The sequence below is a fragment of the Alligator mississippiensis genome, chromosome 11 (genome assembly GCF_030867095.1).
Source record: "Alligator mississippiensis isolate rAllMis1 chromosome 11, rAllMis1, whole genome shotgun sequence".
Classification (NCBI taxonomy): Eukaryota; Metazoa; Chordata; order Crocodylia; family Alligatoridae; genus Alligator; species Alligator mississippiensis.
Genome location: NC_081834.1, coordinates 9,729,240 through 9,756,442, shown reverse-complemented (window position 1 = coordinate 9,756,442; position 27,203 = coordinate 9,729,240). Strand labels below are relative to the sequence as shown.

Genomic DNA, 27,203 nt, shown 5'->3' with positions numbered 1-27,203 from the left:
ATGTGTTTGTGTGGATAGGAAAAAAAAAATCTCAGGTTTTCAACAGGACCCAAAACATTAAAATCATCACCAGAGCCCTGGTAATAAACGTGCTTTCCATCTCTGAAGTTGCCATGTTGGGGAAGGGGTGGGAAAACCTCTCGAAGGGTTTCAATTAGCACCAAATGATTATTCCGACGGATTTTGGGGGAATGCAATAACGTGGAGTAACTCTTTCTAGCTGGGATCTCGGGGGCAGGGAGAGAGGGAGAGGGAGGGAGAGCGGAGAGATTCCTGGTTCGCTCAGATTCTTTCCCAACTTGCTCCAGCATGTACCAGCGTCCCTACCGACCCTGCACAGGACACTGTATTTTTTCCCCCTTCTGTGCATGTGTTGATCGTTTGCCTGTAGTTGTTTGCGGGGGGTTTTTTTCCCCTCTGCTGGAGGGTTTGAAATCGGTTGCATACAACCCAACACCACACTCATTAAGTTAAGAGATTTCATTCTCTCTCTCTCTCTCTCTCTCCCTTTTTTTTCCCCCTTCCTAGTTGGAAGGGTGGGTTGCATTATTATTTTTTTTTTAAGTCTCGTCTTTCCAGCTCCAAACAAGGTGTAGCAAGGCGCCCTTCCTTCTAAGGAATGAGATGAGAGACAAGGATCACTCAAAGCCATCTTCTACCTTGGGTTCGGGGGATTTTTTCTTAAAGGCGAGGCGCACATTCCTTAGCAGCGTGTACAAAGCTTTCCCTGAAACCCTGTCTGTGTAAAGTTAGAGTGTGTGTTCAGTGTGTGTGTGTGTGTGTGTGTGTGTGTGTGTGTTTCTCTCCAAGGCTGAACGCTAATAACACATGGAAAGCACTTCCCTTTAGCTTGTGGGAGATCTATTCCCTTCACCTTTCCTCTTTTTTTTCCCCCTGAAGGCTCTAGCCTACTTCTTTTTTTTTTCTTCTTCTTCTTCTTCTTTTTTTTTTTTTTATCAGTTTGCACAATCGCTTAGATAAACACCAAGAAGGAGATTCGCGTTAATTACCCAGCACATCTTTCCAGGGGGGCCACCAGCGGTTTTATTTTTGTTTCACCTGCCAAACTAAAGGAGAGGTAGAAAAAGAAGATGCAAGCGATTTGGGACCTTGAACAAGGCAAATATGGTTTTGGTATGTTTACTTCTAGTTTTTTCTTCTTCTTCTCTTGCACTTTTTTTGGGAGGGGGCAATGTGTTGTGATCTGGTGGTGGGGTTTGGGGTGGGGGGGCGGTTTCCCCTCTCTCTTTTAAGGCGAAGAGGGGAGAAAAAAAATGTTAAATAACGTGCGTCTTTATCGTTTCTAAGGTTACGTGGGTAGCTCGAAGAAGGGGACGAGGGGGCGACCAAAGCCAGCGTGTGTAATTGCAGCCACATCACTTAGCAGGTCCTTTAGCAAAAATCCTAGCAATAATAATGGGAAAGAGAACGACCCCGATCTGCCTCCCAGGCTAAAGCAGGAAAGTGCATCCAAGTCAGGTCCAACAGGAGTGCCGAAGGCAAAGCCCCCTTGGAAAACCGCAGCGATCCGACCTGCTCGGGGTGGGGGGAAGCGAGTCCCGCAAGTTTTAGGGCTCAGGGCTTTTCAGCGGCAGCGAATTCGTGGCCCCGGGTGCAGCTGGCAGCGAAGGGCTTAAAATCAAGGTCGGTGGTGGACTGGTAGCCCTAAACCCACCTCTCTCCCGGTCCGATCCCTTTCGGCTTAAGCAAGTACAATGGTAAGAAGCAGCAATCTACTCACCCTCCGAAGGTGTGGTTGTGGGCAGCTCGTCTGCAGCTTTAAGGCAAATATTTATCCTGGGTCTTTTTTTATTGCAAAAGGCGCAGATGTGACTTTTTTTAAAGCAGCAACTGCTCTGCTCTGACAAGAGCATGCGAGGCATGGTTCCTCGTTAAAAAAAAAATCACAAACCAGTCCCCCACCACCACCATCAACCCCCCCCCCCCCCCCTTAAAAATACCTATTGAATACAGGGCTTCTTGAAGGGAGCCCTGCCGCAGAAATGTTAGAGTCCGGTCTAGGAGTGCCCAAGTCAATTAATCTTAAATCCTTAGGTATTAATCAGATTAAAATGTACAGAAGTTTCATTCTCGCATGCATACGTGAGCCAAAAGTCGTTTCCCTTTAAGAGATCCTTTTCTTTTAAAGTTGAATTTTAGGCAGATAAGAGTCTTACACTAGGGGGCAGCCAGATACTGTACTTGCTCCAATCTTAAGCATTTTTTTTCCCTCTCTCACAGCATATGCTCTGATTTAGCACTGTAAATTTTTCAGAGGACCCAACTCTGACAGCCCCTGGTGATTTTCAAAGTACCACAAGCCAGTGGTTAAAAATTGCATTGACTTGGAAGTTCAGAGGCACACAATAGGAGCCACTTTCCCTATTCATGGAACTTCAGTGTGGTGGAAGAGAAAAACACACACATACTACATTGAGGGAGAAGAGGAATTCATTGAATTCTGCTAGACGTAACTGCGTTCCACTGAGTTCAGAGAGAGACTCGGTATTTGTTCGATGCTGTATTCATATTGCGATTTAATCCATACAGAATTAAAGGACTGGGAAGCAAGTTTTTGCCAAAGGGGGGAGGGGGGGACCCCCAGCTCCCCCCTTCCCACCACCCAAAGCTTTACACTGATGCTCTCACAAACTCTATTTTAGCAAAATAAACCTTCCCACTCCGTCTGATTAAAATAAATTTACACCTGTAGAAAGATGGCAGGAAGGATTTATTAAAAAAGAAATCAATACAATAAAATACAATCCTACTTTAAAAATAAAAAAAAAGATGCTACTTCTCTTGTGAACTGATCTCCGATAAGGACGTCTGAGAGTCTTCATTTATCTGCGATGCACTCAGCTTTCAAATATTATTTAGCAAAATTAGCTACAGCTCAGCGTTACATTCATCTATTCCACATCAGCTCACTTGGCAGGGCTGTTTTCAAAATAAATAGGAAACCATCTAATGGCGTTAATAGATAGTTATATTGTTGCATCCTTCGAGGAGCAAATAGTTAATCTGGTGCATTCTTCATTATGGTTTAAGCAATCAGGGTGTACTGCAGCTTTTAAGTATGTATCACTGGCTTTTTTTTTTTTTTCTTTCTTTACGATCACACATTTAAACTATTCATAATGTAAATGCTGTTAAAACCCGCTTTTCTGTGCTTAAAAAGGTACTTGTGTTTTCCCTGTGATTTTGAATTGTTCTTGTGTAATTTATAAGATTTGAGGCAGGAAACCTTTTTTTTTCCTCCCCTCTTCAAAACATTCCCCAGGAACTACAGGCAATAGCTACTAGGCAGTCTACGTTGTGAGCCAAAATGTGTCGTCCCCCCCTCTCATGTCTGAGTGATTTGGAAGCCATAAGGCAGTTCTCCCCACTTTACCGGCGAAAGATTTTCCCTTCCCCCTGTTTCTTTTCCATCCTCCCTTGATCATTGTTTAAGTTCAGGGTTTATGTTGCCACATCAGGATCAATTGGAAGTGTACAGCCTGCCTTTGAAACGGACCAGCAGCCCATCTTTGTTGATGGGATCTTATTATATCCCAGGTTTATAAACAGGACATGGTCAAGTGTAGGTGCTTTTTACAACTTTCCAATCATCTCAGCACCTGCGGCTTTTTAGTGACATATATTATTTCTGCGGTAGAAGGGGGGTGTGCATGTGGCAACATGAAGAAGTGTGGGGGGAGAGCGATTGCAGCAATTAATCCTCTATATAGTCGTCTATGCATCTGGGTCCCTATGTTTGCACTTGCTTGGGAACAGAGAGTCCAACTCTCTAGCCCAAAATGCGTGCCTTAAATAGAGAATTTTTTTTTTATGAGAAGGGACTCTTTATCTGCGCATTTTTACATTTTGCTCTCTGTGCAGCCGCTGGTCTGTTCTGGGCTTGAGTGCCCGTATTCAGTAAGAAATGTTGACTACCTCCATGCAATGGCAAATAAGCAGCCGCCCCAGTATACTTAGATCGGTTACCTAGTTGCTGTTGCCCTCTGTATAGTACTGAGGTTGTGTTACCGAGTCACAGTGCTACTCTATCCGTATGTATTAGCCAAACCTGGTCAAAAACAAGAACAAAATAAAAGTTGAATAGACTGAAAGTGTGTGGCGTTATGGCGAACCTTGCTGGAGTGATAAAAAGAAAGCAGCACTGATTTATCCCCCACCCCAACATATTAAAGGAATGTAATATATGCTGTGTTTGATTGAAATCGCTGTTGTTTCTGTAAACCCGGTGCTTCTCAGAAAGAAAGTGCAAATATATAGATATTCAGACGTGCGTGGCGTGTATTTGTACGTTGATTATTTCCAATTTATATGGGGTGGGTTGATTAAAAAAGGAGGGCTCCTGGAATGCCAGAGCAGTCCAGAAACAATGAAGTCTATACTTAACTATTCTGTGATCAAATACCAGATTCACTGATGTCTCTGTCTGTATACATTGATAGATGTCCACCTAATATATACGTAGAAAAGTCATTGCATTCATGGGCATGGCATGAACACAGGTATCTTTCCCCCTTTGCAAACACCAAGATTCAGCATTATCAGGATTGCACACGCGGAAACTTTAGCTGATGGCTCTCTGCGTTTCAGAGTTATTTTACAATAATAATTATATATAGAGAGAGAGAGAAAGAGAGAGAGATGCTGAATTAAGGCTCAGGCTGAATGCCTTCTAGCAGCAGCCTCAGTGACACACAGTGATCTTTCGGGCAGCATCCTATTTGTTTATGGAGCAATCAAAAGTTAAATCCACATACCTGTGAACTTTAACCCTAACCCAGAGAGAAGTGTGGTCACTGAAGAGCAGCAGGACTGAGAGCTCCTTCCTTCACCCCCCCCCCCAAATGTTGGTGTGATCAAGAGCTGAACCTGATCGCCCTCCTGTAGCACCAACAACTGCTTTCTCCCCAGCCCTCCACCACCCCCCACCTATACCAAAATAAATAAATAAGCAATTAAATAAATCAATCCACTAGAAACTTATTTCTTCACATTACCATCACAGTGGGGACCAGAACAAGCGGGCTGTAACTCTTGCTTACAGGTGACGATAGCATCAGAATCTGGGTTGTTGGTTTTGGGGGGGGGGGACTTATTTTTGTTTGTTTGTTTGCTTTTCCTGCTATCTGATCCGAGTTAATAAAGTCTGTTCTCTCCCTACAAAGGCTCATCCCAGTCTCCCTGCTCAGCCGGGGTTTTGGGGTGGCTTTTGCAACCCCCCCATTCTGATTTACAATTCATGCAAAAGGAAAGTTTCTTTGCAGGGGAGAAAAACAATCTATTGTCAAGGAGGGGGAAGAAAAAAAATCCAAAAATAAATAAATATATAAAAAAAATTCCACCCCCACCTCCATGCGCTGCTCGGAGTTGGAGATGCCTGGGAACCGCGCTGGCGCTAGGACCGGGCGGGCGGCGCTGGCAGCCATAGCAGGCAGCGCTGGGGCTGCGCGGCCCAATGAGGGGCAAGGGGAGGTCCGGGAGCTTTTGACCAGTCAAACACAGTCTGTTGCCTTATAAGGCGCGCGGTCGCCATGGCAACGTGTGCTAAGTTGCAGCAGTCGTGTCAAAGTTCACTATATAGAGAGCGCAGCGAGCTGCTCGCAGAGAAAGCACTCAGCACTCTGCCAGCCCGGCTCCTATCAACCCATTCACTTCCTACCCCCCTGCTTAGCATATTTGATCACTTTGATTCTTTTCTTTTGCTGGGGGATTTTTTTTTTTGTGGGGGGGGGGGGGTTACTTTTTTTTTTTTTTTTAGGGGGGGTTAATCTCTCCCTCCAGTGTTGGGGGGTTTATTATTATTATTTTTCTCTCTCTTTTTTTTTTTTTTTACTTCCACCCCCCCTTTTTTTTTTTTTTTTTTTTTTTTTTTTGCGCATGAAGAATGATGCTGCTGCCTTCTAGGTTGTGATCCTGCTTTTTTTTCCCCTCCCTCCTCCTCTTTTATCCCTGGGCTCTAAGCTGGAGAGTTGACTCTTTTTCCCTCCACCTCCCCCCCCACCTCTCTCTCTCTCTCTCTCTCTCTCTCTCTCTCTCTCTCTCTCTCTCTCTTCCCCCCCCCTCCTTCTTCCACCCACCCCATGTGTTGTGTGAACCGACAGCGCTAAGACTAGAGCCCCACTCGCAAAGAAGGAGAAGCAGCATAAGGCAGCGAAGCGGCAGCAGCGGCAGCAACAACAGCGGCGGCAGAAGGAGAGAGAAAGAGAGAGAGAGAGAAAGCAAAGCAGCAGCGGCAAAATAAAGGGAAGAAAAGAGGAGGAGGAGGAGAAAAAAAAGAGAGAGAGAAGGGAAGAGCAAAAAAAAAATTAAAAAAAGGAAAAAAGAAAAAAGAAAAGAAGCAGCGGAAAGAGGAGGGGAAAAAAATAATAAAGCCAGAAAGCAGCAGCGAAGCTTTGCTCTCAGTTGATGTTTCTCCAAGCGGGACTTCCAGCAGCTCCAGCGCCAGCGACCGCTTTCTGCGCCGAGAAAAGTCTTTTTAGTTGTGCCTTTTTTTCTGCCGCGTGTGTCATCTTTCACCTTTTGTTCATTCTTATTTTGATGGCTTTCCTGAATGGCTGACTGTGAATTTCCCTGGATCTGGCCCCCAGACACTCGCCTCTCCTCCTCCTCCAACTCCTCTGCTGCAGATCAGCTTTGAGAGAGAGAGAGAGATCTTGCAAGAGATTTTTTTTTCCTCCCTCTCTCTCTCTCTCTCTCTCTCCCTCTCTCTCTTTCCCTCTCCCCACCCCCACCACCCCCTTACTTTTCTGTCCTTAAGCCAGACAATCGCCTCGAAATCTGGGGGGCCCCCCTCGCCTTCTCCAGCACCCCTGGTTCTCCAAACCTTGCTGGCATATATATATATATACATATATATATTCTTTTTTTTTTTTTGCACCCCCCCTCCATTCCCCCACCCTTTTTCTTCTTCTATATATATTTTTTATTTTATTTTTTGAGAGAGAGAGGGAGGGGGAAAAAAAGCAACAACGAGAGAGAGAAACAAACTGCTTGCAAAGCTGAGCTGAAAGCCAAGCAAACAAACTTTAACAAATAAAGGGGGAACAGGAAGTTTGGAAGCGGTGTCCAATAGATATGGCAATGGTAGTTGGTACGTGGCGAGACCCCCAGGACGATGTACCCGGAGCTCAGGGAACACAGCCTTCTCAAGCCCCGCCAGTGCAAGGACCTCCAGCCGGGGCCCCTCACACACCACAGACCCCGGTTCAAGGAGGGCCTCCTCCCAGCACTCCAGTCCAGACCAACCAGCCAAGCCAGCAGAGCACAGGAGAAAAGCAGCAGCAGCAGCAGCACATTGAATGTGTGGTTTGTGGGGACAAGTCTAGTGGCAAACATTATGGCCAATTTACCTGCGAAGGGTGCAAGAGTTTCTTCAAGAGGAGTGTAAGGAGGAACCTGAGCTATACTTGCCGTGCCAACAGGAACTGTCCGATTGACCAGCACCACCGCAATCAGTGTCAGTACTGCCGCCTCAAAAAATGCCTCAAAGTTGGCATGAGACGGGAAGGTATTGGGATTTCATTTGTTTTCCAGTTGTCACTCGCTGCATAGTTGTTTGCCTTGTAAAAAAAAAAAAAAAAAAGCAAAACAAATGTCTTTCTTTGCTATGATAGATAGATAGCTAGATAGCTAGATAGATATTCTATTTTAAGAAGGGGGGGAAGGAGGAAAAAAAAAAAAAGATCCCACCCTAAGCAGAAGTGAGACTAACTTTGCGTGGCTGCAGACGGGGAGGGGGTGCGGGGCCAGGGGGTGCCTCCCTGCCCTGGCCAGGGGGCTGTGTCGGTGGGGTCTGGTTATGGGAAGGGGATGCTGAGTTTACCGCTGCTGAAGGAGGGAAATGTGGATTCTGACTTGGAGTTACTTTTTCACCACCCCCCTGCCGCCTCCAGCATGCTCCCGGCTCGGGGTGTGCATGTGTGTGGATGTGTCTGTAGACGACCCCCCTTGATCCCCCCACCCTTATTGCAATATTCCCCGGGAGCTTTGGTTCCTGCAGCAGGGCAACTCGCATCCCTGCAGCCCTCCACTCTGGCAGGGGTTGTTATTATGATGATTCTTATTTTTTTTTTTTAAAGATCCGCCTGTCTTTTTTTCCCCTTTCTACTATGCTTAAGCTTTCATGTGTATTTTTCCTCCCGGGAAGAGAAGCAGAGTGACCCAGGGCCGGGAGTGGGAGGCAGCAAACAAGTGACTGTGGGTTTTATGGAGGGTTTTTTGTTTGGTTGGTTGTTTTGTTTTTTTTTATCCGAGCAAGTCGAGTCTTTGTGATATAAAATTAGACGAGAAATGTGAGCCTCTAGTTTTCCAATGGCGTGTTGTGTGTCTGGACGCTGCTATGTAGGTTAAGGGTTAGGGGACTCGGGACTGCCTGGCTTCTTCTTCTTCTTCTTCTTCTTCGTTTTTTTTTTTCTCCCCCCTTTTGTGTTTCTGCAAGAGTAACTAACCTTGTAATACTGAAATAACAAAGATAAATCAAGCCCGTTGGAGCGCCTCTCGCTTCTTGCTGCATCTCTGTCTCTCGGCCCCTTTTCTTTCTCCTTTTCTCTCGCTGTCACCATGTAAATTTATTAGCAAAATGAAAGGCCCACTTTCCAGGAGCAGCTGAGGAAGGTGCCTTGAAAGACCCCGGCTCAGCCTCTCCTGGAGCCCCGCGTGTGTCTGTTGCGATGCGATTTTGTGCGTGTGTGTGTCCCTATTTTCCTTTTTTTTTTTTTTAATTTAAAGGATGACCCCCCCTTCCCCCCTTTCCGTGGACGCGGGCTGGGACCAGCGCTGTGTTATTTTGCTGCCATCAGAGTGTGTGCACCGTCCCGGCCTCAAATCAATCAGCAATATCAGCTGTTCAGCTGGAATAAAGACACACACACACATGCACACACACACACAAAGACACATGCACCCCTCCCCACCCCCCCAAATAATCGCCTTCTTGTGTGTTTAGGATCTGAGGATGTGGTAGTGCCCTTAATGCAGTGCAGAGCTGCAGCCTTTAGGCAAGTATTACAGCAATGCTCAGCTTTTATTGTTGCTTTTACTTCACCCGGGAACGCCGGAGCCAGGCTGAGCTGTGCCTGGCCATCGCATGTTCCCCTTTAGCTGACTTTTCACCGCACACAAAAGCAGCCTTGATTTTTTTTTCCTGATAATGATGATGATGATGATGACGATGATTTTTGAGCCGATGGTAGCAATTCAGATATTAATAGCTGTAGTTTCTTCTTTATTTACTGCAGCCGTCCAGAGGGGCAGAATGCCACCCACACAGCCAACTCATGGGCAGTTCGCCTTGACAAATGGGGACCCTCTCAACTGCCATTCCTACCTATCCGGATATATCTCCCTTCTTCTGAGAGCAGAGCCCTACCCGACCTCCCGCTTTGGCAGTCAATGCATGCAACCCAACAACATCATGGGCATCGAGAACATTTGTGAACTGGCAGCTAGGATGCTCTTCAGCGCGGTGGAGTGGGCCAGGAATATCCCCTTCTTCCCAGACCTCCAGATCACAGACCAGGTGGCCCTGCTCAGGCTGACCTGGAGTGAGTTGTTTGTGCTCAACGCTGCCCAGTGCTCCATGCCCCTCCACGTAGCTCCTCTCCTGGCCGCCGCTGGGCTCCACGCTTCGCCAATGTCTGCTGACCGAGTGGTCGCCTTTATGGACCACATACGAATCTTCCAAGAGCAAGTAGAAAAACTGAAAGCATTGCATGTCGACTCTGCAGAATATAGCTGTTTAAAGGCCATAGTCCTCTTCACCTCAGGTAGGCAGCCTTTATATTTGCCCTTCCCTCCTTGCCCCCTTCCCCCTTATTTTATTTTTTAATTCTGGTCCCTCTTTGCAAAGTGCTACAGACTTGGGGACCCCACCAGCGCCAACTGCTGCATGCCTCCGGTTCAAAATCAGCACTGACATGTGTCCTCCCAGGGCAGGCCTCTGTTGTGAGCACCCTAGTTTTAGCCAGAGAGGGAGTGTGTGTTGGAGGTGGGGGGGGAGGAAGGCTGGTGAGAATCCATCAGGCATGCAAGCCTGTGCTTTTCCCATTGCAAATAATATTTTATTTAACAGGATAGCTCTGGGTTGTTGCATTTAATGACACCAAGCCTGAACAGCAGCAGCAGGGGAAAAAAATAGCTGTTTGATGTTGTTAAATACCAGTCCCTCCTATCAGGGAACCTACTCTAAAAAGAGGATCGTTTTTATGGGTAGCCAGGAACGGCAAGGAAAGAAAAGAAAAAAGCAAAAGGGGACAAAAAAAGCCCCGCAGGATTAAAAAATGGAATTAGAAAAATCAAGTTAAGTGTGCAAAGCTGAGTTTAAAATATGTTCCCAGCCATGCCATAAAATCAAATAAATCAACTTTCCACAGGGCTGTCTCTGAATTAAACAGAATGTGGCAATGAGCAGTTCTGAATCATTTAGTCTAAAAGGAGGGAAGTTTGCATTTATACCCAGCAGGAGCTGCATAGTCCAAAGTGAGTAGCGGTTTGGAAAAGATAATCACTCCAATAAGTATCCAGTCCTCATATGAAAAAGTAACAGGAGAAGATACTTAGCAGCCGCTTCAAAATGTAATTCTGTGGTTAGACAGCTCTGCCTCTCCCGGAGAACCCAGTTAAAAGCAGTAAGGTGTCTCTTTAGATAATTAAAAGTGTGGGGGGGGGAAATATATGTGCCAACTTTGGCTGCATATTAATAGTGCATGAGTTATAAAAACAATAATTGAGTGCATTGTGAAATCTAATTAGTTTGCACCGTAGTTTAACCTGCGTGAGTAATAAACCTGATATTAGCTCTGGAGGCTAAATATGTTTTTCACCAAAAAAGAAAATACTTGCTTTCTAATGTATGCCATACTTCAGCTCAGGCTGCTAACTTTGAGGCGGCATCCGGTGGCAAACTGTGTTGGACCCCTAGAAGTTGTGCAGTCAGGTTTATTTATTATTCCCCCCTCCCCTTGAAATGATTCCTTGTGTAACTCCTTGGAAAGCTTGGGAAAGTGGCCACGCGATAAACATATGAATGGAAGCAGGACCTGTAAAATAATTACTCATCGGAGTTTTTAAAAAGCCTGATATCAGGAAACAGAGAGGGGGGGAAATGTGGTGGATGGGAGAACTCACAATCCAGTCCTTGTTGTGTTAAAGGGGGGTCTGGGGAACCAAGTCATTTTCTGGACCTTGTCCAGGTTCTGGGTCGTGACCTAAACTTCCTTTTATATATTATTGCTTTACACATAAAAACTCCCCCCCCTCCTTTTTTTCCCCCCAAATTACTTGTGCTAAAGTCCTAAGGTGATCAATTAGCAGGGAGCATCAGCCCAAGCAGGAGCTGAGTGGGGCCGCTTGGATGTGAGGCGCTGATTTTATTTTGCTGTCATTTACCAAGGGAGGCATTTTTCTTCGCCTCTTGCTCCCATTTCCAACACACACAAACAGAGCCCGGACCCAAGACACCCACCCAGCCGGAGGAGTCTTATTTCCAAACCTGGAGATCTGCAGATCACTTCTTTTTTTTTTTTCTTTCTTTCTTTCTTCCTTTTTTTTTATTTTTTTTTGAGCCTTTCGAGACAACAATCGTCCCAGACCGTCGTAACTGTTTAATTTATTGCTAGTTGCAAAATGTGAAGCCTGGCATGCAAATCGCCTCCCCACTAGATAAATGTTGCTGTTATCTGGTTCTGAGCGAGATACACACATAGAGAAAATAGATGTCTAGAAAGGGGGATGCGTGCAACTTTCCAGCACCCCAGTAACGCGCCCTGATGGAAAGCAGACACCCAGGGATGCATATGATGTTTGCTGCTGCCTTTTTTCTCCCCTTTTTTTTTTAAATCTGAGTTCTAATGACTCGCAGAATATGCATGTGTTAGTCCTGTGCCTAGGAAGCCACAGGGAGGTCAGGTCACAACCTGGGCTCTTTCAGCACAGACGTCTCCGATTTAAAGGGAACTTATTGTATTTTAGCGAATGGAGAGGGGGTTAATGTTCAGAGCTTATCAGGGAGTTTTGTTTTGGGGGTTCTTTTTTTTAAACTTGTAGGGGCCTTTGGGGTTTAAAAATAAAGGAGGAGAAGAAGGGAGAGGGGAATGGAAGGGAAAGGAGAGAGAGAAAGAGGAAAAAGAAAGAAAAGAAAAGCAGGGGGAAAGAAACAGCTCAGATGAACAGAGAGATCACAGTTTGCATGGCTGCCTCTGAATAGGCTAAACTGACAAGATCAGTTTTAAAAGGCCACTTAAATCAGTTTCAAAGGCCGGAGGAAAACGCGTTGTCTCTTTTGGGGGAGACGCGCTAGCTGGGTCCGGGGCGCCCTGCTCTCTGGCCGGGCCAGGGTTTGGCTGGTCGGGATTTGGGGGAGGGGGGTGGACAATATATTGAGGATCCTGGTTTCTTCTTTCGACCCCTTTGATCCGATTTCTTTCCCGAGTGGGGTAGAAAGAGTGGTTGATCCCATCTCTGCCTTCAACCTTTGCAAGGGGGAAAAAAATATGCCTCTCCCCACCCCCCCTTCCTCCCCCCTCCCATCTCAGTGTCAACCCTTCAGGTCTCTAGCGCAATTAAAGACCTCAGATCTTGGAGCTGTGTTTAATTCTAAAGCAGACCCTCCGGATACACACATCTCTATTTTCTCTTTGGCTAAAACATGCTTAGCTCCAAGGGAGGGGGAGGGAGGGAGGGAGGGCGGTGTGGGGGACTCCACCGGCTACCAGCTACACTTCATTTTACCAAGAATAATAATTACAATCAAATTCTTTAATCTGATGACTGTTGTTTTTTTTTCTTTTTCTTTTTTTTTTTTTAATAAACTTTCTTCTAGATGCCTGTGGTCTCTCTGATGTAGCCCATGTTGAAAGTTTACAGGAGAAGTCACAGTGTGCTTTGGAAGAATATGTTAGGAGTCAGTATCCGAACCAGCCAACACGATTCGGAAAGCTTTTACTACGCCTCCCCTCCCTCCGCACTGTCTCCTCTTCTGTCATAGAGCAGTTGTTTTTCGTCCGTTTGGTAGGTAAAACCCCCATAGAAACCCTAATCAGGGATATGTTACTGTCTGGCAGCAGTTTTAACTGGCCTTATATGTCCATTCAATAAAATAATGGAGAAAAAAAATTAAACTAAAATGAAAATACTTTTTTTTTGTTTGAGAAGGCAGATGAAAGAGAGAGAGAATGACATTTGGGGTCTGGTGGTTTCTTAAATTTCCTTCTGCTAAGAAAGGATATAAAAGGATGTTACAAGTTTTGCTAAAAGAAGACAGGAAAAAAAATAATGGACTGTGAATTTAAAAAAAAAAAAAGACTGTCATATGAACTTTTACAGAATGCATTAAAAACAACTCCCGTGTCGTTCAGAAAAAAATAACTTGCTACTTATCATTTTTTTTGTAAAAAACAAAAAATTTCAAAAAAAGAAAGAAAAAAAGAAAAAAGAAAAAGAAGAAGAAAAGAAATGAAGGGTGGGTGGCTTTTTTTCTTTTTTTTTCTTTTTTCTTTTTCTTTTTTTGGGGGGGAACTTTTTAAAAAATATCTCGCTAAAAGTGCATTTAAAGGAAATTTGGAGAAAAAATTAGCAGAATGGAAGAAAGTAAGTCTTTTTTTTCCAAATTATTAATTGTCCTATGTGTCTATGTACCTATAGCTGTTCTTTTTTGTATTTTTCTGGTTTCAAACCAGTTTATTCTGTGGTTCTATAATAATTTTTGATATAATCTTGGCTTCTTTAAAAAATGTGTATCCATAAAATATATGTTCTGAAAGAATTAAAACTGAGTCCATGAAAGTATCATAGGAAGAAAGGAAAAGAGAAAACAAAAAACTCAACAACACAATGATGAAAGCGCACTTATGGTGGTGACCCGAAATATTAGCTGGAAGCTGAGAGAGCTATAATTATATAGACCCGAATGAACCACACGTGTCACATAAGTACCCCGAAAACTAGGTTTTTGATATTTCAGACAGAAAATGAACTGTGGGGATTTACTGTAGGTAGAACGGATTGTGTCCAAGACACACTACGGTTTTGATTTAAAAAAAAAAAATAAAACAACCACACAAACAAAGTGAACTTTTGTAATTGGAATTGGGTTCCACATAGTTCTTCATGAATTGTTATGAAACTCCTCTATCTGTTTGTATATTTGCAAGCCCTTTGTATTATAATAATTGTTGATATTTTCCCTTTTTAAAAAATACCATTGAAATCAGCATGACAAAATAACACTGTTGGCACTTATAGATAACGTGATTGATTCAGTATCTTAGAGTTTACAGTTTTGTGTTTAAAAAAAACTGAAGGTTTTTTTTTAAGTGCAACATTTCTGTATACTGTAAAAGTTATAATAACTGAACTGTTTGGTCGAGTCTTTGTGTGTTATATTCCAAGGAAAATTGAAAGTATTCAGAAATTAAAATATTATTTGATATCTGAAACCCGTTTGGCTGTCATACATGTCTTTCAGAAATCACATTACTGCTCTAGAGTTTTGCAGCCCTTTTGAGTCCATAGGCGATTGATTTGTTTACTTGTCACAGTAAGTTTGTAGCAGACGGATTGTAGGGTCTCGTTCCGGGCTGGGGATGGGGGACTTTTTAAGTGCGTGGTTTATCTGTGTTTTTAGGAAGTGCTGTGCTGAAATGGTAAACCATCAGCCCCCATTCATCTAATCCTCCTGTTAATTAAAAATGGATTTTCTAGAAAAGGCCCTTATTTTTGTCACACTTAAGTGCCTGCATAGGAAAGGTATTGTTGTGAAAAGTAGTAGAAATCTGGAGCTCAGTACCTATTTTATGATCAGACTGGGGCGGGGGGAAAAAAAAAGAAGAATCTTTTGTAAATCTCTGACATACGCGCACAAGATCATTCAAGCAAGGTAATAGCAGTATTGTAAATATAGGTCAGCTGTTTGCAATGAGTTTTCTTTACGTATGTGTGATTTTTATAATACTATGTAGTTGCCATCTATCGTTGTCATTGAGAGGTCTTCAAATGGAGTGACTTTAGCATCTAGCACTGAGGAGTCTGTTTGTAATGTATATATAATATCCAGTGGATTTTTTTTTTTTACGTTAGACTGTGAAAGCATGACTACAGGTCATCAGCATATTTTACATTGGGGATGTATGTATGTATGAACGTATGTAGACCTGCATCAGTGCTTACATATATATATATATGCATAGATACATCTTTATTGTACAGACACAGGGCCCTATCTTGCCATCTTTACGCAGGCAAGAGTCCCATGGATTCCCATTGATTTCAGTGGGAGCCTTGCTTGCCTAAGACGCAGGAGCGGATACACCATGGGTGTATCTAGTGCTATCCCAAAAATCAAATTTGAAGGAAGGGAAGAGACTAGGCGTGATGATTTGGTTTGGAAAGGGGTTGCTATTTTGTTTTGTGTGTGTGTGGTTCCCCCCCCCCCCTTTGGTCTCTAGCAGATGCTTTGTATGTGAAAGCTTGCAATTTTGTCCTTGTTCGAGGCTCTCCCCTCCTTTCTACCACACCATGTTGTGGTTTCACGAAAAAAAAGAAAAGAAAGAAAAGCAAGATCATTCTGTAAGAAGTCGATGACCCCCCTGGTCTTTTAGTTGATTCTACTTAGACACATCTATACGGGGGGCGGGGGGGGGGTCTCATGTATGACTGTGAATTGCGAGCAGAGTTTTACATCTGAACCACGGCTCTTTTTGATATAAATATATAAATATATATATAAATATATAAATATCCTATTCTTGCAGGGGATCCCCTGACCTTTAGATTCAGTTTTTTTTCCCCACTATTGCAAGTGCTCTCCATGTGAGTGTGTGTGAAGTTTCTATTCTCACCAAGAACCCAGGATCTTTTCTGGCTTGTTTGTTTTGTGTTAGTTTATTGTAAACAACCATTTGTTGTAAATTGTTATTGGCATTAAATTATAATTTATGATTTTCAAAGCAAAAACATTCTCTGGTTTTTTTATGTTTTCCAGCCTGTCAGCCCTATATGTGTGTGCATATACACACACACACATACACACACACACACACACACACACACACACATATATATATATATGTATGTATATTTAAATAGATACATATATATCACTTGAGTTTCTGAAGCAAGCTTTGGTTCACAGGGACTTAAACAGTAACCAGGAAAGAAAAAAAAAGCAGGATGGGTTAAACGACAACAGCGACTAAGTCTATGTGTTTGGAAGGCTCAGAGGAGGATTTGTTTAGGGACTGGAGTTGGGTTTAAGTTTATAGCATTTAAAGAAAGTTTTTCTTTTCCTGCTGAGTTAGAACAAAAGCTCTGCCCAGCGATTGAATCGGACAAAAGAGAAGGGTTGGATCAGAGGAGCTTGTTCTATGTGAATTTGACGAGATTTTTTTTTTTTTAAACCTGCTAAACATGGCGACTCTTTCCCTTTAAGTATCTCTAGATCTATTTTTTTTCCTCTCTCTCTCTCTCGCTCTCCCCTCTTTCCTTACGGGGGCTTTTTGAGCGGATCCCTCCCCACCCTAAGTTGGCTGTCTGTCTCCCTCCCCCCCCCCCCCCCCCCTGCTTGGGATGCCAGGGGAAGAGGCGATCGCGATCCACAACAATAGTCCCAAAAGCAGAGGGGCGATGGCAAAACCTTAGCCTCTCGGACGAGGCAGAAGAGGCTGAGGGAGGGAGGGAGGGGTCTTTTTTTTTTAATTCTTCTTTTTTTTTTTTTTTTTAGGCAGCATCATCAATTCTTCTTCTTCTTCTTCTTTCCCCTCCCTCCCTGCAAACCTTGTAGAGCCAGCAGCCGGGCCGGGGTTGGGGGGAGCTTGATCTGCCAAGTTGAGACAAAGCGGGAGAGAACCCCAGCTCGGGACCGTGCAGAGAGGGAGCCCTGCCCTGGCCGGCCCGGCCCGGCCCGGCGCGGTGCGGTGTGGTGCGGGGCGGCGCGGCGCGGCGGGCGCTGCGGGGCGGTGCGACGCGGCGCGGGCCGGCGCGCTCCGGGGGTGGAGGTGCGGGGCAGGGCCGCAGGGGAGCCGGAGCGTGTGAAAGTCGCCTCGGAGCTCGGGCTCCGGGTAGCTCAGCCAACATGGCGTCGTCCATAGTGCGGCCCTGCAGCGCCGAGTAATGGGAAACACATTGGGGGGCCCGCAGCCGCGAGGCCCGGCGCGGGGCAGCCCTCCCGGGCGAGCCCCGCCGGGTCCCAGCTGATTGTCCTGGACCCAGCCGGGCCACGTCCCCCCACACCCCTCCCCTGCAGCCCGCAGGCATCCGGGCTGCTCCCCCCCCTTCCCCCCCGGGCTGTCAGCTCCGAGCAGGAATAGGGAAGACCCCTTCCCGCATCCCCCGTGGGCTACAAGGCTGGGTGCTGTCTAGGTGGGCACAGCCTGGCATCGCCTAGCACTCAGGGGAGGAGGGCATGCCATGCAGGGGGGAGAGGCAGAGCTGGCCTCCCCCTCGGACCGGCATCTCTCCCCCCCCCCCAAGCCCCAAGCGAGTCCCCCCCAAAAAGCCCCAAGCGTGGGTGGGTGGGTGACCTGTAGGGCTCGATGTTGCCTAGACCAGAGGCTTTGAGAGAGGTGTCTTTTAATACTACTACTAATAATGAGGCTCTGTCCAGCCCCTGCTCACAGGAGGGATTTGGGGACAGAAATCCTCGTGCTTACATCTCTCTTTATTTTTCCCCCATAAAAACTTTATAGTGTCCCGTGGCTACTACTAGTTTCGTGTGGCTTGTGTAGGGGTGGGGAGGCTGGGGGGAGACACTCGGAGAAATTCAGGCCTTGTCAGGATGTATTGAAGTTGGGTTTAAAAAGGAGAGAGAGAAAGAGAGGGAAAGAAAACCCCATGCTTCAGATGATTTTTCCCATTTTCTCAGATTTCAAAGGCTCCCCGCCGTGCGGCTGCCTAATTAATGGTGAAATTCAACTAAATCTAATTATGCAGTAATTTTAAAGCAGTTAGTCCTGGGCGTTGCTTTGTAATAGGACCCCAGTTTTTTAAAGTTTGCTTAATGTGTTGGTTTAGGGGGTGTGTGTGGCTGGGGGGAGCCGGGTTTTGTACAGCAAAGACATGCAAAAAAGAAAAGAAAAGAAAAAAGAAAAAAAATACAACCGACCCACCAAAATCCCTAGCGAAGAGAGTGTGTGTAGCTGGGCTAGGAGCAAGGAAGAAGGACCCCGGAACAGGCAGTGTAGTCAATGCGAGGCTGATGCAAAGGTGCCCAGAAAGGGATTGAGTTATTGTTTGGTTTGGTTTTTTGCCGGGGGGGGTGAGCACTGGATTTCCAAGCCTCCCAGCTATCTTTGAAGAGGATCTAAGCTGTGACAGTCCGAGGGGGCCGTGTGGACAGACAGACAGAGCCTCCCGCGGGATAATCTAAACCAGATTTCAGCGATTGAGCATCCATTGTCAGGCAAGGCGCTAGGCTGGTGCTCACGAAGTTATAAATCTTATCGGCCTTTTGATAACACAGTTGTAATCAGTTAGCATCGCATTCGGATCCAATTGTAAAACTGCCTCATTTCATATGTCATACATGCCATTAAAACTGGATTCCCCCCCTCTCCTCCCCTCCCCAAGTAAATTGTCATCAGGTCTGGGGTGGGGGGCTGCTCAGCTCAGGTGAGAGCCTCTGCTGCTCCGCGGTGGGGCTGGGGCTCCCATCTAGGCCAGCGGAGGAGTTTCTCTGTTAGCAGGGCTGGTAAAGAGGAAGCTGGAGCGAAATCCCTTTTTTTCCCTGCCCGAGAGCAACCTCCCAGTGAAGTTCTTTGAAAGAAACTTGTCTTATGATTAGCTAAGCAAACACATCTGCTTTCTTACTTTGGGCTCAGTTAATTATCAAAACAAAAGGACCAGGTTCACCACCATCCCCCGTTTACCTTGCTGGGAAGACGATGTTATTTCAGGAGATCTGCCCCCCCCTACCCTCCTACCCTCCCCCCAGCCCAATCCCAGCTTCCCCATTGCAGCAGCAAACTGCTTTCTACTGGGATTACTGCCTGAGAGGCAGAAGAGTTCGCGCAGTCTTTTCCCCATGTCAGGCGTTATCATTACCCTCCTTGGAACAATATTTTTCCACCAAATATCCCTTCTGCTGGGAGGAGGAGGGGGAAGGGGGCTAGAATTGCGGTCCAAGTTAGCAGCAATTTGAATCAAGCTTGCACGGGGTTGATTTTAGTTGACAGAGCGTGTGTTGAAGCTGAACTCTATAATTTGCACTTCTGTTCTTTTATTAGGGTTGGACAACGAACTAATGAGCTTTCACCCAGCACAGTGTCACTTGTATTTATTTTCTTATGGAAACTTTTAGATAGAGGAAGTGTTCTTTAAAAGAGGGGGTGAGGGGAGCAGAAAGAACGGGGAGTCCTTTTTTTGGAGTCTTTTCTTAACATCCAGATCCCAACTGCGTGTTTTGTTTTTGGTTTTTTAGCCTGGGTGAAGGGGATCCCGCGGGGGATTGAAGGAGAAAGTCCATCCTGGACGGTGCATGGTGGTCATTTTCTCCCCTGGTTGGTAGAGCTGAGCATTTCCCTTGTTGGGGAGGACGAGTTAGAATTGGTACCAATTCGGGTTGCCGAAACACACACACGTGCGCCATAACTCTTCCGATCCAAAAAGGATCGGGAAACATCCGCAGTGATGGAGGGTGGTGGCAGCACCGGATCAGGCGGTGGACGGGATCAGACTTTGGGGGACGTGGAGGTGATTTTAGAAATCTACCTGGGAAGCCGGGCACAGCAGGGTCTGCTAAGGACTGTACGGGCAAAATAGTGACTGGAGGGATTTCTCCCAAAGAGAAGGGCGAAGGGTTTGCCGCTGCGTCCGAAAATGTCTAAAAATCGGTCGCAGTCTGCCCTATGTGCGAGTCGTGACATATATATTATATATAAATATAGGTATATAGCTATATATCTATAGATACAGATGTATAGGTATATATATCTATCTATAAAACCATATATATATATATATATATATGTACACACACAGATGTATATATTTGATTTTAGAATCCGGTGTGTTGGCTTTGAGCTGAGCCCTTTCGGGGTACTGAGGCAGCGAGAGGAACTCAGCAAATCCTCCTTGCAACACGCTTGGTTTAACTATTTTACACAAGTTTGCCCAGGTCCCTGGAGATTCTTCAGTTGAAGAAGATTGAAATTAGAGTTAAAAGCTGGAAGGGGGTGGTGGGGGTGGAGATGAGTGTGGAAGAGTGTGATGAATCTCTTGTAAATGGTCACATGTATGCTGATGTTGGAGAACGAAATAAAAATATACATAGGTGGGGCTGATAGAGAAAAATGCCGGTGTTAAGATCCGGAGAAATAAGACGCTAAGAGTCAATCTAGGAAGGCGCTGAAGGAAGACTAGGGAATAGATTTGGTCCCTTCTTTCCTTTCCTCCCCTCTTCTTCCCCTTTCTGGTAAATCGCTGCTAACGTGTGTCTTTCTCTTCTGTCTATAACTAGGATGTAATCAGGCGCCCCATGTCTCTCTCTAAAAGCATTTAATAAATGTCTATTAAAGCGCTACAAATGTAAGATAAATTTAGTGGCGCTGCTGTCTCCCTGTATCCAAACGGTAATGATGGATTTATCAACAGGGATTCGCCTTCAGCGCAGTGAGGGAGATTTACTCAACAAATAAGTCGGAAAAGCACCCACCCAAATACAATGCTTCCTAGGGAACCTGATTTCTTTTGCAGCGTCAGATCTTGGGCTGGTCTTTCCTTCCCTAATGCATCGGGGCATCCTCTGCTCTCGGAGAGCTGTAGCTGGAGGAGTCTCTGAGGCTGCGATCAATCGCACCTCCGCTCCTAATGCCCTCTGCGTCTCTGCTTGCTTTTAGCCCGGACCGGGACGCGCTGTGCAGCCGCGTCGGGTTTGCGAGGGCGAGGCGGGGAGCGGGTGTGTGTCCGCCGGGCGCTGGGGAGCCGCGGCCGGGCTCAGCTTCCACCCGCGCCCGCTTCCCCGCACCCCCAGCTCCGCCAGTGTCGCACCACGCCGGGGAGACAGAGCCAAGCGCTGTCCCCACCGCACAACAATGTCCTGCAATCTTCCCTCCCCAGCCGGGGCGCCCTGCAGATCCTTTCTCTCTTCCAGCAGCTCTATCAGCACCTCCTGTCTCTCCCTCCCTCCCCCCCCACCCCCCACAAGCCCAGCTCCTTGTCCAGATCTTTCTCTTGAAAGATGCATGTGCTGATTTGATGGAGTCCTTTAAACAAGGCGCTCGCTGGAGCTGTATTCATCCTGAAACACGAACCCTATTTTCTGAATGTCCTCCTTTACAATAGCTGCCCATATTTTATTCTGCTGGACCCCGATTTAAATATACTCCCTTCTAGGAACAATATTGGCTTGTTAGGGATTTTTTGGGGGGGAGGCTGGGGGTTGTTTTTTGTACTTAAAAAAAAACAAAACAAAATAAAACCCAGATCTTGGTGGGTTTTTTTTTTTTCCTTTGCAGAGGGGTTTTTTTTTTTTATTCTTCTCAAGAAATTTCATTGAGATGTCTCTGTACTTTGCTTGTCAGTTATCTTTGTTCCTTTTAAATAAAGGGCTTTTAAATGGACTTATTGCTCGCAGCGTGGGCTCTTCTCTCTAAATGTTAGAAAATTGTGCCATCTACCCGCTATTCTAAGTACTGTCACACTCAGAGACCTCCAAGGACCTTGCAGCCCCAACTTCAATGCAGCCGTGTCAAAGGGTGGGCTAGTGGGGAATGCAGAAAGGTTTACGTGGATTTTGCAGATTTCCAGCTTGGAGCTTTTGCTGCAACACCACCGCGATCTGCAGAGAGGCAGCGGCCCTCTGCGTCTGCAGCTTCCCGGGCCCTGGCTCCCAGCAAAGAGCCCCAGAATCCTCTGTCAGGCACATTTCACTGGCTCTCAAGTGCAGAGTTTTTGTGCTAATTTTAGACGTGAAAAGTGTGGGTGTGCAGGGGGGGGGGGAGAGCAATAGATCCTCTCTCTCTCTTTTTAAGAAATACTCTGTTATTTATAGCCATTGCCTCTAATGATCAAAATACGTTCTTCTTAATTGAAAAAGTTGGCTTCTTCAGGTTGCTTTTGGCTGCTTGGCCATGACGACTGCTGGCTGGCTTTCCAAGAGAGGGATCGGGGAAGATGTACATAAACTTTAAGGCCTGATTATCTGCTTCCCCACACTTCTTAAAGCCACCTCGGTGGGTTTTGTTGTGGTTTTTTTTTTGTTTTGTTTTGTTTTTTTTTTGCAACGAGGAGGAGCGGGTGTGTTCAAATGTGACTGGAAATCTCTCTCCTTCGTAGGAGACTGGAAAGAACTCGCTTGGATTTTTTTTCCCCCTCCCTCCCCCCCCAGAAAAATATCATAACTGCTTGCTAAATCAGTTAAACCGGATTAACGGTTTCCAATTTTATAGTGTAGTTACATGTCCTCGAAATTATTTTTGGACCCCTTAGGAGTATTAGGCAAGAATGCTGCGCGTCGCTGGAGTATTTATGGAGGGGGGGGAGGCAGTGGCACGCTTTATGACTTTTATGACTTGTTTCACACTGTTCAAGAAATGGAGTTTTAAGCAACATACAATTAAAACTATATGGCTCTTTGGATCAATTCCAAGCAACTCCAGAATCAATTAGTTGAGATCTTGGGATACTTGTTGCTAAAAAAAAAAAAAAAAAAAGAAAAAGAAAAAAAAAAGAAAGAAAGAAAAGAAAAAAATCCAACTGGAAAAGCCATCAACCAGCGCCTGCTCCCCCGCGGAGAGGGCTGGATTTTTTACAGAAGTTCCTGTATTGGAAACGAGACGTGTTGGAAGGATGCTTGGTTTTCTCTCCTCCTTCTGCACGAATCCCTGCTGGAATCCCCTGTCTTCATGGGATCAGGTTTTTCCCCCCTCTTCTTCTCTCCCCTCCCGCCTTCAATGCTGGCTCCTAGAAATTATTTTTTTCTCCCCTCTTTTTTGATCCCTCCCCAGTCCTTTCCTTCTTGCATTTCAATCTGTCCAACAGAGAAGTCAAACCCGGCTTCTCCACGAGCCGCAGAGGCGAAAGGCAGCCCACCTTTCGCTGCCCTCCACTCAGCATCTTATTTTTAATGCGGATTTGACTTTGTAATATCTATCTCTCGCCCTGACCACGGAGTATGATCTGTACCAAGACCTTTTTTCCTGACAGCGATTCACCAGCTTGGATAGGGGTTATGGGCTGAGTGTATCTACCCACATGCAATGCCAGGGGTGGGTTATTTTGGGGGGATGGGGGTACAGTTTAATCAGTGGAAGAGATAGGGAGCGTTTCAGCCCCCAGCAGCTGTGCCCTGTGCCTCCTGGCGTCTGCAGTGGCGATATTTCTTTCTTTCTTTCTTTATTTCACCGAGATCGCTGTTCGTCTCGGGTCTTTTTTTTTTTTCCTCGACGAGAAAGGCGTCCTCGGTGGAAGACGTAATATATTCCACACACAGGTTTTTCCTTCCTACATAATCTAATCTCAGCCAACAAGTGCCTGCCTCAACTCCACCAACATTACTAATTAACGACTCCTTGCAAATGCACTGTACTCTGACCTAAAATTTCATTCTCGCCCTTGGCAGGACTTGGCCATTTTGTTGGGGGTATTTGAGACCAAGACTAGGCAAAGTGATTTTCTAGGAACCCCAAGCCCCTCCAAGAAAAAAAAAAAAACATTTTAAAATCATCCTGGTTTCACAGCTAAGTCACAGAGCGGGATCAAGCTGCTACCCCAGGAAGTTTGCTACACTTCATTGAAAGGGACCGTGCAAGACAGACAACGTCCTGCCATTGAGGCGGGTCAGCGGCCGTGTGCTGGGCATCTTGTTTCTTGGCACATCAGAGATCACACCAGGCTGCTCTGATCTCTTCTTTATTGCCACCTCCTTCTGGTAAATCTTTCCCTTGCCCCCTTCTTGACTCTTTGCTGTCCCCCCCCCCCCCCGCCACAGCATCCGTCACTGTGCACCGTCACTGTGAGTAACATCTCGGGCTTGGTGATGTCTTACTTCCAGCCACAAAGAGAAGGGACCAGCTCTACCCCCAGCCCGGTGCGGGGACCCTCGGCTGCCTGCTTTGGAGACAGCGGAGCTGGGCTGAAGCCTTCGCCCGTCCTTGGGTCTCATTTCGAGGTTGCATTGCCAAAATTGCACAGCGCAGAGGTCAATCTCTTTGCTCGCCCCTTGGGCAGGCGCAGCCCGCGGGACACAGACACCTCACCCTGCCTGCAGGCGTGGGAAAAGCATTAATAATAATAATAATAATAATAATAACGTGCCCGGGAGTGATGAGTCCCCGGGAAGAACTTGCTCTTTCTCTGCTTGGACAACACAGCCAGGTCCAGCCCAGGCAGCAGGAGCATGCTCTGGGCCCCCTGCAAGCCAAGGGCTCCTTGCTGCAGTGGGGGAAGGGAGGGGTCCTAGTGGGTTTGGATCTGCTGTCCCTGCTTGGGACGAGTGACATGGAGAGATGCCTAATTCCCTGAAGGGGAGGAATGGGGGGAGCACTGGGGCTCTCCTTCCACCGTTGATCTTCCCTCCCGCGATGGAAAGGGCTTTAAAAATAATAAGAAAGACCCCCCCACACACTTTTGTTTTTCTTTTTGCAAACGCTATATTCATATTTGGGCCTGGCCAACTCCGCACTCGCGCCTTTCAGGGCGATTATCTCATATCTTTCCTACAGAAGTAAGCTATCCCTCCAGCCCCCGGGTCAGGCATTGATCTCGCTGCAATGTAACAAACGGCCGGGTTAATTTTCCCTCATTAGCATTTCCATAGCCCGGGCTCCACACACAGGATCCTGCCTATAGCTTCAGAGCTTCTGGCTGGCTCTGTGCGGGTGCGTGTGCGTGCGTGCGTGTGTGCGTGTCCCTCGCTCCCATCCCTGCCGTCTCCCAGACACACACAGACAGACACACATGTGTGTCATGTCAACCCTCTATCTCGCTCCAGGCTGAGCCTGGACACGCTCACTTGATGCCAACTCCTCTTCGCTTCCCATGTGTGTATCGTTGCCCCACATAGCACCCCTTCTATATTATTTTATACCCTCCCCCCTCTTTGTATGGCTCTTTCTGACTTTTATTTGGTCCCTTTATATATATATACTTAAATCTTGTTCTCTCTATAAATTAAACGGATTCCCCACACCCCTCCCTAACCCCGTTTACTTCTTAATCTTTTTTTTTTTCTTTCCTTGAGTCTTTTCATTCACTAGGTTGCAAAAGAAGCGGGGGTTGGTCAACACTAAAATGGCAAAGTTCATCTTGAAAAAAAAAAACCCTCCAGCTACCTACAAAGGGGCTCAGGGCTTTGTAATGGCAGAAAGAAACAAAAATGAAAAGAAAATTGCAGTTGAGGCTAAAGTGTGAGAGTGTGTTTGTGTGTATGTATATCTGTGTGTATTTTTAAAGGTTTCTTTGAACTGCCTTTGTGCTGAGTAGGCAATGCTTCTTGCCAATGCTAGTCACGGTTTAAGGAACTTTGAGTTAACCTCTTATATCGAATGAATCTTTTCATTTGGAAACCAATAAATCTCAATCTCTAGCCACCTTTTGTAGAGCAGGCTGAAGCTTACCAAGGCAAGGCTGGAGCTTATAATAAAGAAGAGATAAAGTTTGCCAAAGTTTTTTTTTTCTTCTCTTGTAAATAAAAGTTTTGGAGATGGCAGCATTTGGAAAGGAACTCGGAGAAGGACTTGGATCTATGCATTGTTTCACAGTAAGCCTATTTACTTAAATAGAGTCTTCATGGTTTCAAACACGAAAATGATTTATAGTTTTCCAACAAGTCATTATTTTGGTCAGTTGTTTAAGGTGGGCTTGGGGGTGAGCGGAGGGGGGGGCATACAGTCTAATAATCAATGTGTGTCTATGGGAAAAGAATAGGGAGGGGTGGGGGATGGATGTGAAGATAAGTAGGGTTAACACTATAAACATTAAAGACAATTGAGTTTTCCCCCTCCGAGCTGGAGTTTGGGAGAAAGAGGTCTTCACATTTCTCAGACATAAAAAAAAAAAAAAAAAAAAAGAGAGAGAGAGAGAGAGAAAGAGAGAGAAACCTTTCTCTGATCAGTTTGGAGTCACTCCTTGGTACCTGACTTGCACTTTTCATAGTGGGTGTAATTTCTTTGAAGTACTTTGAAATCCAGCACTGCGCTTAATCTTTGGCTGCGAGAAGTGACTTCAAGAATCAATGTTCGGATTTCTATTTTTTCCTCCAGTACTTTATTCCCTGTCTGGTCCCCCTCTGCGTGCACGGATGCGGTGCGTGTGTGTACATCTGCCCGGTCTCTCATTTTTTCAATCGTGTATTTTTTTCCCCTCTCCAGAAGCATCACTCACTTTTCAACCCCTCACTTTATTTTATTTCAAGCCGCTGTCTCCTTTCCGTCTCCAAATTGTTCCCATCCAAGAGTTATTAATTACTCTTACAAGGCGGGAGATTCTTAACTAATAACAAAGTTGTAAATTACCACCTTCTCTCAAATATTTCTCATTTGTCAACCCTGATTGATTTGATTAATATTCCGCTGGTTGAGATCATTTCAAGCTGTACTATATAATCAGCCAGACCAGGGCTTGCTAAGCACAGAGCTGCTGCTTTCCAGAGAGATTTCTTCCTACCTTTAAGCTGAAGTGTATTTTACATTTGTGCCAGACATGGTAAAAAAAAAAAAAGGGGGGCGGGGAGGGAGAAGTGGAGGAGAAAGCAGTTCGCTCCAGTGATGGGGTGAAATAAAATGAACAAGTGTGTCTGCGTGTTTAAAAAAAATGGAAGCATTGCACAAAAGAAATGATGACCCACATATAATCTAGGAAGAGACGATGCGTTTCAGCTCCGCACAGCACCGCTAAGCTCAGCACCCGGGTGAAGCCCAGCACAATGTGTCTGGTTGCCTTGCTGCCAGCCTGCCACTTTCTCTGGGAGTAAACAGCTAAGACTTCGATTTATGTAGTGCTCGTGGCTCTGGACGGATTGAAATAATAACAGACCATAAATTAAAAAAAAAATAAAATCCTGAAATAATGGACAAGAAACTTGGCTCCTCTGTGAAGGCAACTGAATTTCTTGTTCAGAGACGTCATCGTGGTTTAAGGATGGCACTGGAAATACTCTCCCCGTTTGCTGATCTGTAGAAGAACGGGCAAAGTGGGGGGGTGTATCTGTGTGAAAAGACCCAGTGGAAGGAAACCTGCCTCCTCTCCTGCCCACAACA

At 45.8% G+C, this 27,203-nt stretch overlaps 1 protein-coding gene and 1 long non-coding RNA gene across 13 annotated transcripts in view; one reads left to right on the top strand and one right to left on the bottom strand.

Moving 5' to 3' along the window:
• The window catches only part of LOC109280649 (uncharacterized), a 52,187-nt gene extending 49,616 nt beyond the window's left edge, over positions 1-2,571 (bottom strand). For 2 of the 9 annotated variants that reach the window (XR_002087026.2, XR_002087029.2), the window contains exon 1: positions 1,742-1,920. This is a non-coding gene — a long non-coding RNA (uncharacterized LOC109280649). Of the gene's footprint in view, positions 1-1,741; positions 1,922-1,961 lie in introns of those variants that run through there. The other 7 variants (XR_002087025.2, XR_002087030.2, XR_009455539.1 and 4 more) reach the window with 6 other exon arrangements.
• NR2F2 (nuclear receptor subfamily 2 group F member 2) lies at positions 312-14,450 on the top strand. Of its 4 annotated transcripts, XM_006270731.4 has the most exons (4): positions 7,436-7,525; positions 8,963-9,014; positions 9,255-9,782; positions 12,836-14,450. In XM_006270731.4, exons 3-4 carry the CDS (start codon positions 9,272-9,274, stop codon positions 13,108-13,110), a joined length of 786 nt encoding a protein of 261 aa, XP_006270793.1. In that variant the 5' UTR covers positions 7,436-7,525; positions 8,963-9,014; positions 9,255-9,271; the 3' UTR covers positions 13,111-14,450. The 4 variants fall into 4 exon arrangements, with proteins under 4 accessions (XP_006270792.1, XP_006270790.1, XP_006270791.1 ...); XM_006270730.3 differs by lacking the exons at positions 7,436-7,525; positions 8,963-9,014 and adding an exon at positions 312-1,134; XM_006270728.4 differs by lacking the exon at positions 8,963-9,014 and having other exon boundaries at positions 5,863-7,525; positions 9,234-9,782.
• The last annotated feature ends 12,753 nt before the right edge of the window (positions 14,451-27,203 follow it).

Coding starts and splice junctions, on each gene's coding strand:
- NR2F2 (XM_006270728.4), top strand. CDS start 7,093: ATGGCAATGGTAGTTGGTACGTGGCGAGACCCCCAGGACGATGTACCC. Junction 7,526..9,233: donor AGTTGGCATGAGACGGGAAG/GTATTGGGATTT, acceptor TAATAGCTGTAG/TTTCTTCTTTATTTACTGCA. Junction 9,783..12,835: donor CATAGTCCTCTTCACCTCAG/GTAGGCAGCCTT, acceptor ACTTTCTTCTAG/ATGCCTGTGGTCTCTCTGAT.